The sequence below is a fragment of the Arvicanthis niloticus genome, chromosome 21 (assembly GCF_011762505.2).
Source record: "Arvicanthis niloticus isolate mArvNil1 chromosome 21, mArvNil1.pat.X, whole genome shotgun sequence".
Taxonomy (NCBI): domain Eukaryota; kingdom Metazoa; phylum Chordata; class Mammalia; order Rodentia; family Muridae; genus Arvicanthis; species Arvicanthis niloticus.
Window position 1 is genome coordinate 21,506,742 of NC_047678.1, and position 14,635 is coordinate 21,521,376.

At 37.6% G+C, this 14,635-nt stretch overlaps 1 protein-coding gene across 5 annotated transcripts in view; it reads right to left on the reverse strand.

Annotated features, from left to right (window-relative positions):
* The window catches only part of Ppp2r3a (protein phosphatase 2 regulatory subunit B''alpha), a 136,159-nt gene that overhangs the window by 84,065 nt on the left and 37,459 nt on the right, over window positions 1–14,635 (reverse strand). For 4 of the 5 annotated variants that reach the window (XM_076918040.1, XM_034484018.2, XM_076918041.1 and 1 more), the window contains one exon: window positions 1,084–1,350. In XM_076918040.1, the coding sequence (XP_076774155.1) occupies window positions 1,084–1,350 (267 nt within the window). Of the gene's footprint in view, window positions 1–1,083; window positions 1,351–5,723; window positions 6,141–14,635 lie in introns of those variants that run through there. The other variant, XM_034484019.2, reaches the window with a different exon arrangement.

Genomic DNA, 14,635 nt, shown 5'->3' on the forward strand with positions numbered 1-14,635 from the left:
AAGAGAACCTCTAATTTAGATGGCTGTTTATCTGAAATTAGCTTATTTGGTATATGTTCATGGAGATAACATACATAGAAATAGCACCATGCTAGAAGTTAGAGAAATTGTTTCCTCACATGAACACATTCTATGACTTCTAGTAAGTTCTTGTGGAACTATTTTCCTCAAGGTAAAACAGTGCAGACAGGTAAACTCTGAGTAGAAATATCTAAGAATTATTAAGTAAGTTCTAACATGGGGAGAGGATAAAGAAAGAATAAGAAAAATTACTTTTCAGTTTCTTTAAATTATTCTAGTTTTGATCCATTTAACAGCAACAGAAACCTCAGCAGGGTCAGTTAGGGAAGAGGCAGGCATGAGTAGAAAGACACTTGTGCAAGCGAGGTGAGAGGGAGTATTTAAGGTAGATGGTGGGGAAGCTGGTAGGAGTGGAGTGGAATCCATCACAAAGGAGAGGTAGGACAATGTAATAGATATCTACACTTGTGAGCAGGCAAGAGAGTTAGTCTCATGCAGCAAATAGGTATTCGGTAGTTTTAGAAAGCATCTCTGGGGCCTAACTCTGGAGGCACTGAAATCTGAAGAGGAGGAGTTAGTACTTTATCTCAAAGAATAAGTTTTCAAATAAAAAAAATTATTCCTTCCAAGTGGAAATGTACATGAGGGTCTCAGGAAAAAAATATTATTCCTTCCAAGTGGAAGAGTTCATGGGGTCTCAGGCATTCTTTGATTTCCTATTTGGTTCTATGTGGCTCTCAGGCCCCTATAACCTTTAGCCCCTTAATGTACAGCCTGGAAACACTGCTAAATTCTAAGGCCAGTCTAGTCTACAAAAAGAGTTCAGGGTTAGTTAAGATAGATAGATAAATAGATAGATAGATAGATAGATAGATAGATAGATAGATAGAATGATAGAATGATAGAATGAATGAAAGAATTCTAGGAAGAAGGACCACTGTTAGAGATGCATTAGGATCAAATACTTTTCATTATAGAAAGACCAAAATCAAAACCTGTGCTTAAGGCCAGAGCAAAGAGGCCGTGAAGAGGGCTAGCGTGTTCATTCAGTAGTTGCCTTACCTTTGCAATTCTCCCCATTTCATGAATATCTGCTTTCTGATCTTCAATGTCCTTGAAAGCAGTTTCAATTCTGCTTAGGATCTGTTCATGGTTACTGCAGGTGTCTGGGAGTCCTTCAGGAAAGTAGAACTGTGGAATGTTTATGGACAACGGTGTATTTGCGACATCACTCACACAAGGAACAGGGGAGACAGGCTGGGGACTACTTGGAAGGGCAGCTGCAGGTGGACATGGTGTTGCAGGTTTTTTTTCTGGTTTATTTTGAATCTGGAAGAAAAATGTGATTATAAGATACAAAAATTCTAAACAGTATATATTTCTCAGCAGCAATAAGAAGTATGCAAATACAAAACCCTTCCATCAGAGACAATAGTGATCAAGGGCTCACTTTATTTTATTTTTAAAGGATTTATTTATTTATTATTCTATTTATATGAGTACACTGCAGCTGTCTTCAGACACACCAGAAGAGGGCATTACAAATGGTTGTGAGCCACCATGTGGTTGCTGGGAATTGAACTCAGGACCTCTGGAAGAGCAGTCAGTGCTCTTAACCGCTGAGCCATCTCTCCAGCCCCAAGGGCTCACTTTAAAGTAAGCTTCTAGAGGGCAGTAAGCATGTTTCTAGGGAATGTTTTCCATAGTAAATAAACATTATTTGCCAACACTTAGTCACATACTTTATGGTTTAAAAAACTTGCAGTAAATTTTCCCATTTATTAGTTGACAAATATTTAAGGGTAATCAAAGACCAATATCAGCTAGAACAATATCAGCTGATAAAGATCTTAAAATATATTCTCTTTTAGTTGTTATTAGAACTAAAAATAAAATTCCAGTTTATTGTTGAATATTGTTTCACACATATATCCAACAGGCTAATAAACAAACAAATGCAACTTCATAGGAAAAAAACAAGGAAACACCCTTTTATCTTTGGCCTTTTGAAATCATCCCATACAAAAGTAGTACAGGTAGGAACATACACAAAAAAGTTACCCAGGAACAATGCAAAGGTAGCTTTTTGGGACAGCCAGTGGGGGTTAAGGTATATTCTTAGTCTCTTGGAACTTTACCAATTATGTTCTTTTTAAAAACTGTTTTTGGTGTTTGTGTGAATTTCTACCCCTCCAAAAGAAGAAATGATAAATTCTTCAAAAATATACACCTAATGTCTGTATTGGTGGTATAGTGGTGACCATAGGGCTTTCTAAAATATATACAATCAGGGACTGGGGATGTAGCTCAGTGGGTAGAGTACTTGACTACCACTCACAAGGCAATGGGTTCAATGCCACGTCCTGACTGAACCTGGTGTGGTGGTACACACTTGTATTCCAGTACTTGGAAGGCAGAAGGGTCAGGAGCTATATATCCAGGTCACCCTCTGCTGTCTAGCAAGTTCAAGTCCAGCCATGAGACTCCTTCTTAAAAAAGAAAATATACATATTGAAATGTCTTTGGGATATGGGATTTTTTTTTCTAGTTTGACTTTGTCAAAGTAGAATTACTACCAGCACTTGACAAATATTTTAAAAAACTTCTGGTTGGTTTGTTTGCTCCTTCCCCTAAGATAGTAGACTATTTTCTCTAAGATATACTTTTAACTCATTTTTGGTAAGCTGTAATAGGCAAGAACCAGGGTCACTAATTTCATTATAATCAGTCTTTACAGTTAAATAAATGTTAATTTACAGTTTATATCTTTCCTTTTCCCAAAAAGTATTTGTTGTGGTGTGCTTCATGGGACATTCGAAGGCAGAGTGTGCAGAGAAATGGGGAGGCAGTGGAGAGGGAAAGAGTCAAGCGAGGTATACCACCACTCAGATAGGAGAGTTTGCCTGCATGGGTGTCTGTTCACCATGTACACGGTTGGTGCTGTGGAGGTTAGAAGAGGGCATCAGATCTACAGGGTCTGGAGTTATAGATGGTTGTGAACTCATGTCGCTGCTGGGAATCTCTCATGTCCTCCCTAAGAACAGCAAGTGTTCCTAATTGCTGACCCATCTTGCCAACTCCTTATGTCCAGCTTTTTAGGAGTTTATTTTTTTTTACCAATGAAGAATAAATTCAGTTCTGAGATTCTTAGCAGAAAAAAAATAGAAAAGGATTTCATGAAGTTTTACAGGGTTCTAAATTAACAAGGGTCATGAGCATGGCAATGAATTAGATGCCACATAAAGTATGAAAGACAAACACAGTTATTAAATAGTTAGGTTTTGTGGTGTGTGTGTGTGTGTGTGTGTGTGTGTATGCTAGAAATCTCACCCAGTTCTGGTGGATGGTAGGCAGGTTCTCTGGCACTAAGCTATCTTCCCAGACTTAAGGTGTTTTATTTTTAATTTACTGTGAACACAAAGTATTATTCAAATGTTCTTTTCTTTTTTAAAAATTACTCCGAGCAGTGATAAAGCCACAGTCAAGGAAGGAACAGCACAGAGGAAAATGAGGCCAAGGAACACAAAACACAGCAGTAAACAGTGATGGCTTACTAGCTGGTAACCTCAGGAGAGTTACCTAATCTTTTAAAATTTCAGTAATAAACAGAAATTATAATCCCCACTCTTTGGAAGATTGTGGGCACTTAAGGAAATAACAGAATGCAACAGAGATAAAGGGTTCCAAGCAGAGCTGAGCACATTTGTCCTTGTGAAAGGCAATGAGTGACAAAGCCAAACAGTGGGGTTCTCAAGAGATTACAAACAATGCTGAATTTGGCACAGTCCTTTAGATTCAAAATAAATAATCATGTCCACTTGTAAAGCAATCTAAAGTTTATAAACCTCTCGAAGTAGCAAAGTGATAATCTATTTTGAATAAACATTTCTTTGCTTTAATGGTAAATCTGCAAATACCACTGCACAGTCATGAGTCAGCAGCACCAAAGAGTATTCTTAAAATTCTGAAACGGCAATCTTTAGAGGCTCTGCCTAGATTGTATTATTAGTGTCATGTTTATTCTGTTACTTAGTGCAGAAAGAGGTTTGTGAGACTCTAAGTATACAATCATCAAAATTCTGTTTCTTGACAATGTTTTCAACAGTATGCTATGCAGAGAAGTTAGGTTTAATTTCAGTACAATTACGGCATTAGAATTAAGACCACTGGTACTAGTGGGTATGGACACATGCTGAGTTCTAGAGCAAGACCTTCAGTGTTAACTGTGCATTTGTACTGACAGAGGAACACAACATTCAGAACAAACACTGGATGCCAAAGTTAACTGAATGGGCAAACACTTGACAACCTACTGTTCTCTTGTGTGTATACTTCTTCATACAAAGCAACTGACTAATAACAAAGTATTAATTCATTGTTTAATAAGGAGAAATAACATTAAAAGAATTCACTTATTCTGAACTTTCAGCTCTGTTAATTTGCTTGCAGTTGTGTTACTAGGAGACACATAATTTAAACCTTAAAGTAGTATAATAAAACTGATTTTATAAACAAAGACTAAAAAAATGTAATTTTTTGCTTGATTTGCCAAGAGGTTTGACATATCTTCAGTTTAAACCAGAGCTGTTTAGGTCCAGTACAGGACTAGTAATAAAAAAGAATACATTGGAAAAAGTGTCTCAGTTCTCTACTTCTGTTTTTTAGCATTAGTACATTACTTGGTCATTCTGAACAGTCACTGATATTGTCATAATATCTGTCATTATAATATTCCAGTATTTGACCATTTTGACACACAGAAAGAAAAAATGTCACATACTTCACCCCCAAATTTGAAGTTTTTCTGGGTCAGAATAATTATAAAGTATGGTTCCTTGCTGGAATTTGGATGGTAAGCATTCACATAGTCCCCCGCCCCCACTCTTATGTATTGTACGCCATGTTAGGCAACTTATGTGGTGAGACGGACACTGGCCCTAAGATGGTCAGCAGTCAGCAGAGACTAGTCACTACAGGCAGCAATCGGTATTAGCTTGCTGAAGGATGGCATTTATTTAAGATTTAGAAGAAAATGTTATTCATTGTCTACACATCCACAGTATACTGCAGACACACACAGTTGTCGCTTTATAAAAATACCTCTGGGAGCTGCTAAGATGGTTCAGTGGAAAAAGGCATTTGCCACACAAGCCTGGTGACCAGAATTTGATCCCCAGGGCCTACATCAAGGTGGAAGAAAGAACTGACTTTGTAAAGTTGTTCTCTGATTTTTTTCATGTGTGTTATGGCATATGTGCTCACATACATCATACACACACTAATAAATATGGTAAAAAATACTCTGTTCTTACAAATATTATCAAGATCCATATTCTTTTAGACAAACATTCATTATATCTTAATAAAATCTACTGATTTAAATTTACAAATAAGTTCCTACAGGAATTCTCGCTTTCTAGTATGCTTGGTAAATATTTAGTAAGTTGTATTTATTGTCTGCAAAACAGGATTCCTCCCTGCAGGATAAAAATGTGAGTACTGTACTCCGGGTCCAGAAGCTCTATTTTTAAACCCGCTGGAATCCCTCTACAAATAGCTTTCTGTAAATAGCTGAATAGCAAACACAGATTAATTCCTTGACCTAATATCAAGATACAAGTGAGTAATAAAACTGTGTGTTAGTTTACTGGGTGGTTGTATTAGTAATTAAAATATTTAAAAGAAGCACCCAAGTTTCAAACCTGTGTCTGCTGAAATGACTTCAGCCTCTTCTTAAACCGTGATGGGAGAACAAAGTCACAGCCCCTTGCTAGGAAAGCTAACTCTCCCCTTAAATCCGGGTCCCTTCGCAAAGACGTTTCCTTGATCATCATCTTTGGAAAGCGAATACTTTCCAAGTGGTCAGTTCACTTCTGAAGACGGTGTCAATCTTGTCAGTAGAAAGATACTTTTTTCTTCTTATCTCACAAATAAATTATATTTAATCATTGTGTTCTCTCAGCCTCCTGGAACAACAATCCATGCTTGTCCTGACATGCAGCTGGTTTCCAAATACAGCCTGTGACTCGCAATGTCTGCTCATAATATTCCAGTTAGAAACACAGCCTGCAAAAGGGCCTATTGCTTCTTGTGGTCGCGTTATGTGAAATTGACCTGTACGTGTTGAGAATGCAGAGCCTTCTGGGAAAGAAAGCACTCACTACTCCTAGCACCACAATTAGAAACATTACAGCTGGACCTAAGAATAGCAACTTCTCAGATAATGCTAACTTCTGAAACTGAGAAGGGAGGTGCTGATCACATACTTTATCCTCAAACCAGGGTGAAAGAGAGTATGTGGAGCATTTTTGTCTTTTGTTTACTTGATATTGTTTAAAAAAACAAAACAACAAATTGAACTTCAAATTTGAAAGTATTATTTGGAAGAATAGCTTTTAAATTATTATCTGAAGGGGAAGCAATTATCCCATACCTCCTAATCTCTCTACTCAAAATATGATAGAAATGGTTATTCTCAAATGATAATTTACAAAAATATTTTATTGGTTTTAAAAGCAGACTATTTTAGCCACTGAAATAATTATAGATATAGTTTGCAAATTTATCTTCAAAAGTGTTTCTAAGAAAATGGAACAACTTAACATCTTAACAACGAAATATCAGATACATATGGATGAATGAAATTTTTACCAAACAAGGGCACAAAAGATTATCAAAAAGAATAACAGTACACTCTGAGCTTATGAGACTTTTTCCTTTGAGGAACTTTAAAGAAATAAAAATATTTCATAATTTTACCATATACTAAATATTGTCCTAATTTTAATATTTATAAGTAAATTACCAAAGTATTCTCTTATGCATATTTATATTTCACTATTTATTTTTAATTAATCTCACCAGTCAGGATTTATTTACTTATTTTTCAGAGCTGAGGACTGAACCCAGGGCCTTGTGCTTGCTAGGCAAGTGCTCTACCACTGAGCTAAATCCCCAACTCCCTCAGCATTTTTTTTTTATTTCTAGAAAATATAAAACACCACAAAGAACAAAACTAAAATGTGAACATGTGTGTGTGTATGTGTGATTATATGTGTATATACACACATATATACATATATACATATATAATAAATAAATGTAAAAATTAAAATATTTAAGATACACATTTCCATATGTAAATGTAGTTTATGCTTCTCTACTGACTGTCAGACTTAATCTCATTCAGGTGAAAGAGCTAATATTTGTAAAATTTTATGAATTATTATCCAGTGGTGTCTAAACTCTCCAGGGCAAGTTTAATTTTAAGTCATCCACTCATTCAAGTATGATCACTATGTTCCAGATGCTGTGCTGGCCATGAAGACAGAGATGACAATGAAGCAGCTTCTCAGTTCTCTCACTTTGCTTCACAGGACAATGGTGAATTGGACAAAAGGACATATTAGAAATATTTACATATTTCATTTAATTCTTGTATATTTCTTAAGTTTTAAGGTCAGGACAATGGTTAAAAGTCCAAATTCTGGTGAAGTGTGGTGCTAAATGCCTTTAAACTCAGTACTTGGTGAGGCAGAGGCATGCCTCTATGAGTTCTGGGCCAGCTATGTCTACATAATGAGACAGCCTCCACCCTCCTTCCCCAACACACACCAAAAACCAAATATTGTTTAGGGCCCCCAAGGAAAAGTTACTCTGTTGCTCTTAAGGAAACATTTCCATTTTCTGATGATGAAATTAAGTTCCAAGCTTTCATTTATAAAACTATTTTTTAAAAAAAGTTAAAAAAAAATCAAATGGCACAAGGTCAGGAGGCCCTTTAGTGTGTAGTAAAGAGCTGGTTGTGGCAATAAGTATTGCAGAGAAAGAATGACATAGGGTTATTTGATTTTTACTTATTTATTTGTGTGTGCACATGGAATTATAGCTGCTTGGTCATTGTAAGGCTTTGAGAACCTGACTTACAAGGAGCATACTTGAAATATAGAACGTAAAACCATTGTTTTTAGTGTGGCCTCTTCTTTACTGGGAAAAATCAAGTATAAGCAAACTTTACTGCAGACACCAGAAGGCTCTACCTGCTTTCTTTCCTCTGAAGACACAGGTAGTCCTATCTGCACTCTGTGAACACTGTGAGTCTCCAGGGCAACAATCACATACAAGAGACCAACAAATGCTTTCTGTTGTGAGGATCACTGGGATTTTCAGCTGTTATTTTGAGATCTGGCTGCCAAGCCTGGAATTCCTTTCCTGTGGACCATTCCTCCAGAATAAGCATGCTTGGGTATGAAGGATAATTTTGTGATGGGCTTCTTTCTCCATGTATGTTTCAAGGCCTCACATGAGGTAGCATGTATTAGTACTCTGTTCCACTGTTTGGACACTTTTCTGTTTTTACTTTTGGGCTATTATAATGTATCTAGAGATAATCTCAAATTCAGAAAGATTATCTCTTTTGCCCCAAAATGCTTATTCTAGAGCAGAGGTTCTCAACCTGTGGGTTGTGACCCCCTTGGGAGTCAAATGGCCCTTTCACATCAGAAATGAAAACACAGATGTTTACATTACAATTCATAACAGTAGCAAAATTACAGTCATGAAGTAGCAACAGAAATTCTGGCTGGGGGTCAGCACTGTATGAGGAACTGTATTAAAGGGTTGTGGTTGGGAACCACTAGAGGAAGATGTATAAAATGACAAGTTCCTGAGTGGGGGCTTTGTGCGTTTGCTGCCAGAGGCATATGCAGGAGAGGATGATCTTATTGCTAAGACCCTAAAATAAGGCATTCCTTTTGAAATAGCCTTCAGTATCTCAAACAAGAAAAAAAAAAAAAAAAAAAAAAACTCCCTTCTTTGTTTTGTTTTGTTTTTTCGAGACAGGGTTTCTCTGTGTTGCCCTGGCTGTCCTGGAACTCAGTCTGTAGACCAGGCTGGTCTCGAACTCAGAAATCCGCCCGCCTCTGCCTCCCAAGTGCTAGAATAAAGGCGTGCACCACCACCGCCCGGCAACACTCCCTTCTTATGTCGTAAAAGCATCTATGGAACCCAGGAGTACTAAGTTTGGAGGAGGAAGTACTCCAATGGAAGGGAAGTCAGGAAAAGTGGTATAAAATTGTATGTGAGGCCAGAACAGTCCCTCTCACAGAATTCACTCTGTAAGGCTTAGGCTGAAACTCAGAATTGTTTTTAAAACAATTTTCTAAATCTTGTAATTATTTGGCCTTCTCTCTAACAAAAGGAAGACAGTGATATATAACCTTAATTATCTTTGGAAAGAGTCAGCTCTGGGCAATGTTTTAAGAAGGATTGCTTAAAAAATTTTGAAGATTGAGTGAAAAACTCTTATCACTTATTTTGATTTATGTATTAATGCAGTGTGTTATGCTAGGGGCTATAGCTGTGCCTTAGTGTCAGAGTGCTTACCTAGAATGCACAAGGCCCTGGACTGGAAACACACACACACACACACACACACACACACACACACACACACACACCTACCCCTCAGACAACCAACCAACCCACCAACCAACCAATCCCCTCCCATCAAAATAGTGTTTATTGCTTATCAACAATGTGTTATGCCAACTAAGTCAAGCCCTTGTTCTGCACACATGGTAATTTACAGTTGCTCACCAGTCTCATCTGAATGTGGTTATGGGAGACCATGATAATATCAGCCAAGAATTCCCAGTTAGGAAGGCAGTTGGGATAATCCAGGCAGTAAAGACTGTACAAATATGAGTAACAGAAACACAACACTATGAGGGCAGGGAATCAACTTAGTTTTTGAGAATCCATGATGTGGTGTTGGAAGCAATTGCAGAAAGACAATAGAGAGCAAGTCAAAAGGATTTTGCAAAGACACCAAGAGGAAAGAAGTTTCACAGTAGAGAAGAGGTTGTGATATATCAGCACTATCCTGTTGACTAACAAAAGGAAGTTGGCTGTTCTGGGAAAAACTGAACATTAAATCAACCTGGACATGGTAGCACATACTTGTAGTTCCAGCTACCAGGAGACTGAAACAAGAGGGCCACAAGTTCAAAGCCTGGGCAATTTAGTGAGACACTATCTCAAAACAAACAAAACCCTACCACCAACAAAGGAAACAGAAGATTTTCATTTCACTGACCCATTAAACAAATGTAGGAAGGAAGGAGGTGGAGAGGAAGCAGTATGGTTTAAAATATTTTAATTTATTTTTTGCTACACAGACTCACTGTGTAGCTCTGGGTGGCCTGGAACTTACTATGTAGACCAGGCTGACCTTGAACTAATAGAGATCTGCCTGCCTCTGTCCATAGAATGCCAGGATTATAGGTGTGCACCACCACAGCAAGCCTAAAACTTGCTTATAGGTGTATGAGCACATTATCAATAGCTATGACCACTGCAAATCTGTTTCTCCTTCACCCATCAACCATTAACTGCACATAAGTCAACCATTAACTGCACATAAGAACTCAGATAATATGATCTTAGGAATTTGGAATGAGAGTTAAGTTCATATGCATCAAAACAGAAGGCTAGAGTTGGTGGTCAAGAATAAACTAATGATAACAAGCATATGTTGTGAAATGTATGCCAAAGCTCTATGGTCTTTAGAAGTACAGCTGTGAGAGGAGACTGCATTTTTATCACTAGCCTAAAGTCATTATTGTTTTCTGGGAATCTCAGGGGAAACAGAAGAACTCTGATTCAAAGGCCTGTATCTGACAACTCTTAGGAAGTAGGGAGACTTAAGGGATAGAATAAATAAGCTGGTACCCAACTAACACAGGAAGTCTTATGTACTTTCTGAATGTGGTCATATTAGGAAAGAAGTTTGAGACTTCAAGCCTGGATGTAATACTACAATCTTTTGAAGTACCTTGAAAAAATTACTTTTATTATTTTTATTTTTCTAAAAGGACTATAAGAAGAAAATTTAAAAATTACAGAAGTATGTGAAATCTCTAAAAAAAAAAGTTGAACACTGTTAATAAAATACCTCAAGTATCTGTTGAGCTGTGCAAGTTAGATTTTGACAGCTTCTAACAAAGTAGAGTCACCTGGTATGAGGGACCCTCAGTGGAGAATTGCTTCCATCAGATTGGCTTGTAGGCAGGCCTGTAGGGCATTTTCTTGATTAATGGCCCACTATGCTTAGTGCCATCCTTTGGCAGGTGGTCCTGGGTTGTATATGAAAGTGGGTTGAGCAAGCCCTGGATAGCATGTCAGTAGGCTGCATTCCTCTGTGGATGCTTCTTCAGTTCCTGCCTGTAGGTTCCTCCTTGAGCTCCTTCCCTGGATTCCCTCAAGGATGGATTCTAGTGAGTAAGATATAAAAATGCTTTTCCTCTGCTGCTGTTCCAGTCAGTGTTCTATAACAGCAACAGAAACCACACTAGCACCGGAGTGATCACTAGGTAGGTGCTACTGATCTGGGTTTTGGCATATGGTGAGTAAACAAAACTGACGTGCTAACTGTAAACAAACCCTAGCACATTCCTGAAATCTGTGCTTGGTAACATTCAGAAAACAGTTTCAGATTGTAAAATTATTTAAAATGTGTTAAGATTTTAACTTGTACCTGCCCACTCCATTTTTCCTTTTGGTGCTAGGAATGGACACAGAAGACAGCCACGGAGCGACCTTCTCAGCCCAACTGTAGTTTTCTAATCTAGGCAGGTTAAGTTGTTAGGTTTCATTAGACTTACAGTTTTGACACTTTTACTAAAGTTAAATTAAAAAAAAAAAACATTTCTAGAAGGAGGCTAGGGCTTATTTTTTAAACTTTGAGTTATGATTAACATGCCTCATTAACCAAGAGACTCAAGTTGACTGTAATGCCATCTGCTGGTAGCAATAAAACAGTATTAAAGTTTAATTTATTGGGGCTGGGAAGACAGTCAGTGAAGTAAGTGCCTGTAGTACAAGCATGAGGACCTGAGCTCAAATCTCCAGCACTCACATAAAAGCTAGACATTGGACATGGAGGTGTGTCTACAACACTAGTGTTAGGTGGGGGGCATGGAGACAGGTGGATCCTGAAAACTCACTAGTCAGCTAGTCTAGTTTATCAGTGAGCTCTGGGCTCAGTGAGATCTCATCTCAAAAATAAGGTGAACAGATATGGAAAAAGATACCAGATGTTGACCTCTGGCCTCCACATGCACACTTCACACAACCCCAGGCAGGCAGGCAGGCAGGCAGGCAGACACAGAGAGAGAGAGAGAGAGAGAGAGAGAGAGAGAGAGAGAGAGAGAGAGGAAGTATACCTAAGTATAGTTTTTTCATGTTTACTTTTTAAATTAAATTATTCCATTATTTTCCATATTAAAATATGGTCTCCGCACAGTAATTCATTCATTCATGATTATGAAACCTTTGGGGACCTTCATGGGGTCACTCTTTCCCTCCTCTGCAGGCTGTTTTTACTCATATTTAATTCTCTCACACACTCATCTGCATGGATCAGCTAGTCTTGAACCTACAAAGTTAATTCTTGTCATGTAGAGGCTTTTTGGGAAAGTATATGACTGTGTGAGAAATGAATGACATTTGAGAAATTTGTCCAAGAAAAAAGAAGTTGATAGATGGGGGAGGGGCAGAGATTAGGGAAAACTGCCATCTGTGGTTACTTTAGGCAAAAATTTATTTTTTAAAAGTGTTTCTCCTGTCTCAGCCTCTAAAGTTGCTAAGATTACAGTAGCACGTTGCCACACCCAATTTTATTTACTTTTTAAATGTCTAATGGTACACTGGTTGGATATCATAATCCATAGGTAGTTTTTGTTATTGATCTTTAATGATGCTTCCAGAACTCAACAAAACAGGACACTGAGCCTTATCAAACTCTGCTTTTAGTGTTGATTTAGTGTAAAATACTGTCCTGATAGGAGTCAGCAAACTATTTTTATAAATGCCCATGTAGTAAGTAAATACTGTAGGCTTTAGGCTGTCTATCTCAACTATTCAGATTAGTAGGTGGAAAACAAAAGCAGCCATAGATCATTTAATGAGCAGGTGTGGTTGTGGTCCTGGCAGCAGCAGGATGGATTTGGCCCAAGGGCCTTTAGCCTGACCCTAGGTCTAGGCCAATATCTAATTTCTGAATATCCTCTTAGTATTTTTCTTTTTGGCTTTCTCTCACAACAGCAGCTTGAATTTCATTTTTATTTGGTCAACACATACTATTTACTCTTGGGAAATTATTTCAAAATCATATTAAAATATTAATGATATGTAATATTGTCAAGTCAATTTTTTTATGTGTCATCACTACTATCATTTAAAAGTATTGCCTATATGTCCATTAATTAAAATGTTTTAATTTCTAATTAAAATGTTTAAGCTGATAGTTTTTCAGATGTCTAAAACAACAACAACAACAAAAACAAAAAGGACATAATTTTAAAATTGTTCTTAAATCATAGGTCAACCATGGTGGCACATTTTTATAATCTTAATACTTAGGAGACTAAGACATGAGCAGGACAAGTTCCAGACCAGTCTGAATACACACACAGCAAGACTGTCTAGAAACAAGCAAACAAAACAAACAAACAAAAACAAGGGTAGGGAAGGTAGCTTATCAGTAGAGAGCCAGCTTAGAAAACAAATAAATAGACCAACAAAACAAAACAACAGAAAAAAAACATGAAAAACCAATATTATATAAAAATTTGCAGCAATAAGATTTCAGAATGGTAGAAACTTCTAAAAAAAGGAGAAACTAGTGAGGAGGGGTATTTTATGGGTGTCACTGTATCTAAGATAATTTTTGAAAGATTAAGATGCTAATGAAAACACTACAGCAGCCAAGCCTGGTGACAGACCTACAGCTACAACTGTCTGGGAAGCTGGTGGGAAAGGACAGCAAGTTCAGGGGCTCCCCGAGCCACAGAAGGTGTTCCAAACAGACCATGTCTAAGCTAAAGCAATAACAATGAATAACCAAACCAAAACAGTAATACAAAAATATGCAGCAAATATTGTAAAATACAGAGACCTGACAAAACTAAGTGGTGCACTTTTTATATAATACACCACATTGTTCCATTTGCATAAAACAAGAGCTAACAGATTATACTCCATGGGCTACAGCTGGATCAGTGCCTGTTTTTCTAAGCTTTGGCTCCAAGATTAGTCTAACATTTTGTGTGTTTGTTATATGTTGTGTATGCATATGTGTACACATGAATGCAGGTGCTTGTTTCCATGTGAACATATGTGGAGAAGATGACAAGTGCCTTACTTTATCATTCTCCCCTTCATTCTCTTGACATAGGGTCTCTCAGACCTTAAGCTCACCATTTTGGCTAGGCTGGTGGGCTAGTGAGCTAGCTCCCAGGATCTGCAGGTCTCTACCCCACAATATCATGGTTGCAGACATGTAATGCCACATCAGGCTTTTTATATAGGCACTAGAGAGTCAAACTGAGGTCCCCGTGCTTGCACAGGAAAGTCTTACCAATTGAACCATCTCCCCAGAGCCTAGTTTAATATTTTTAAAAGACTGTTTAAGCACATGCATGCATTCATGCGCGTGCGCGCACACACACAAGATAACACTAATGACATACAAAGCCTAAAATATTTACTGTCTGGGTTTTCATAGAAAAAGGCAGCCAATTCCTATCTTAAACCAATTCATGGGAAGAAAAGA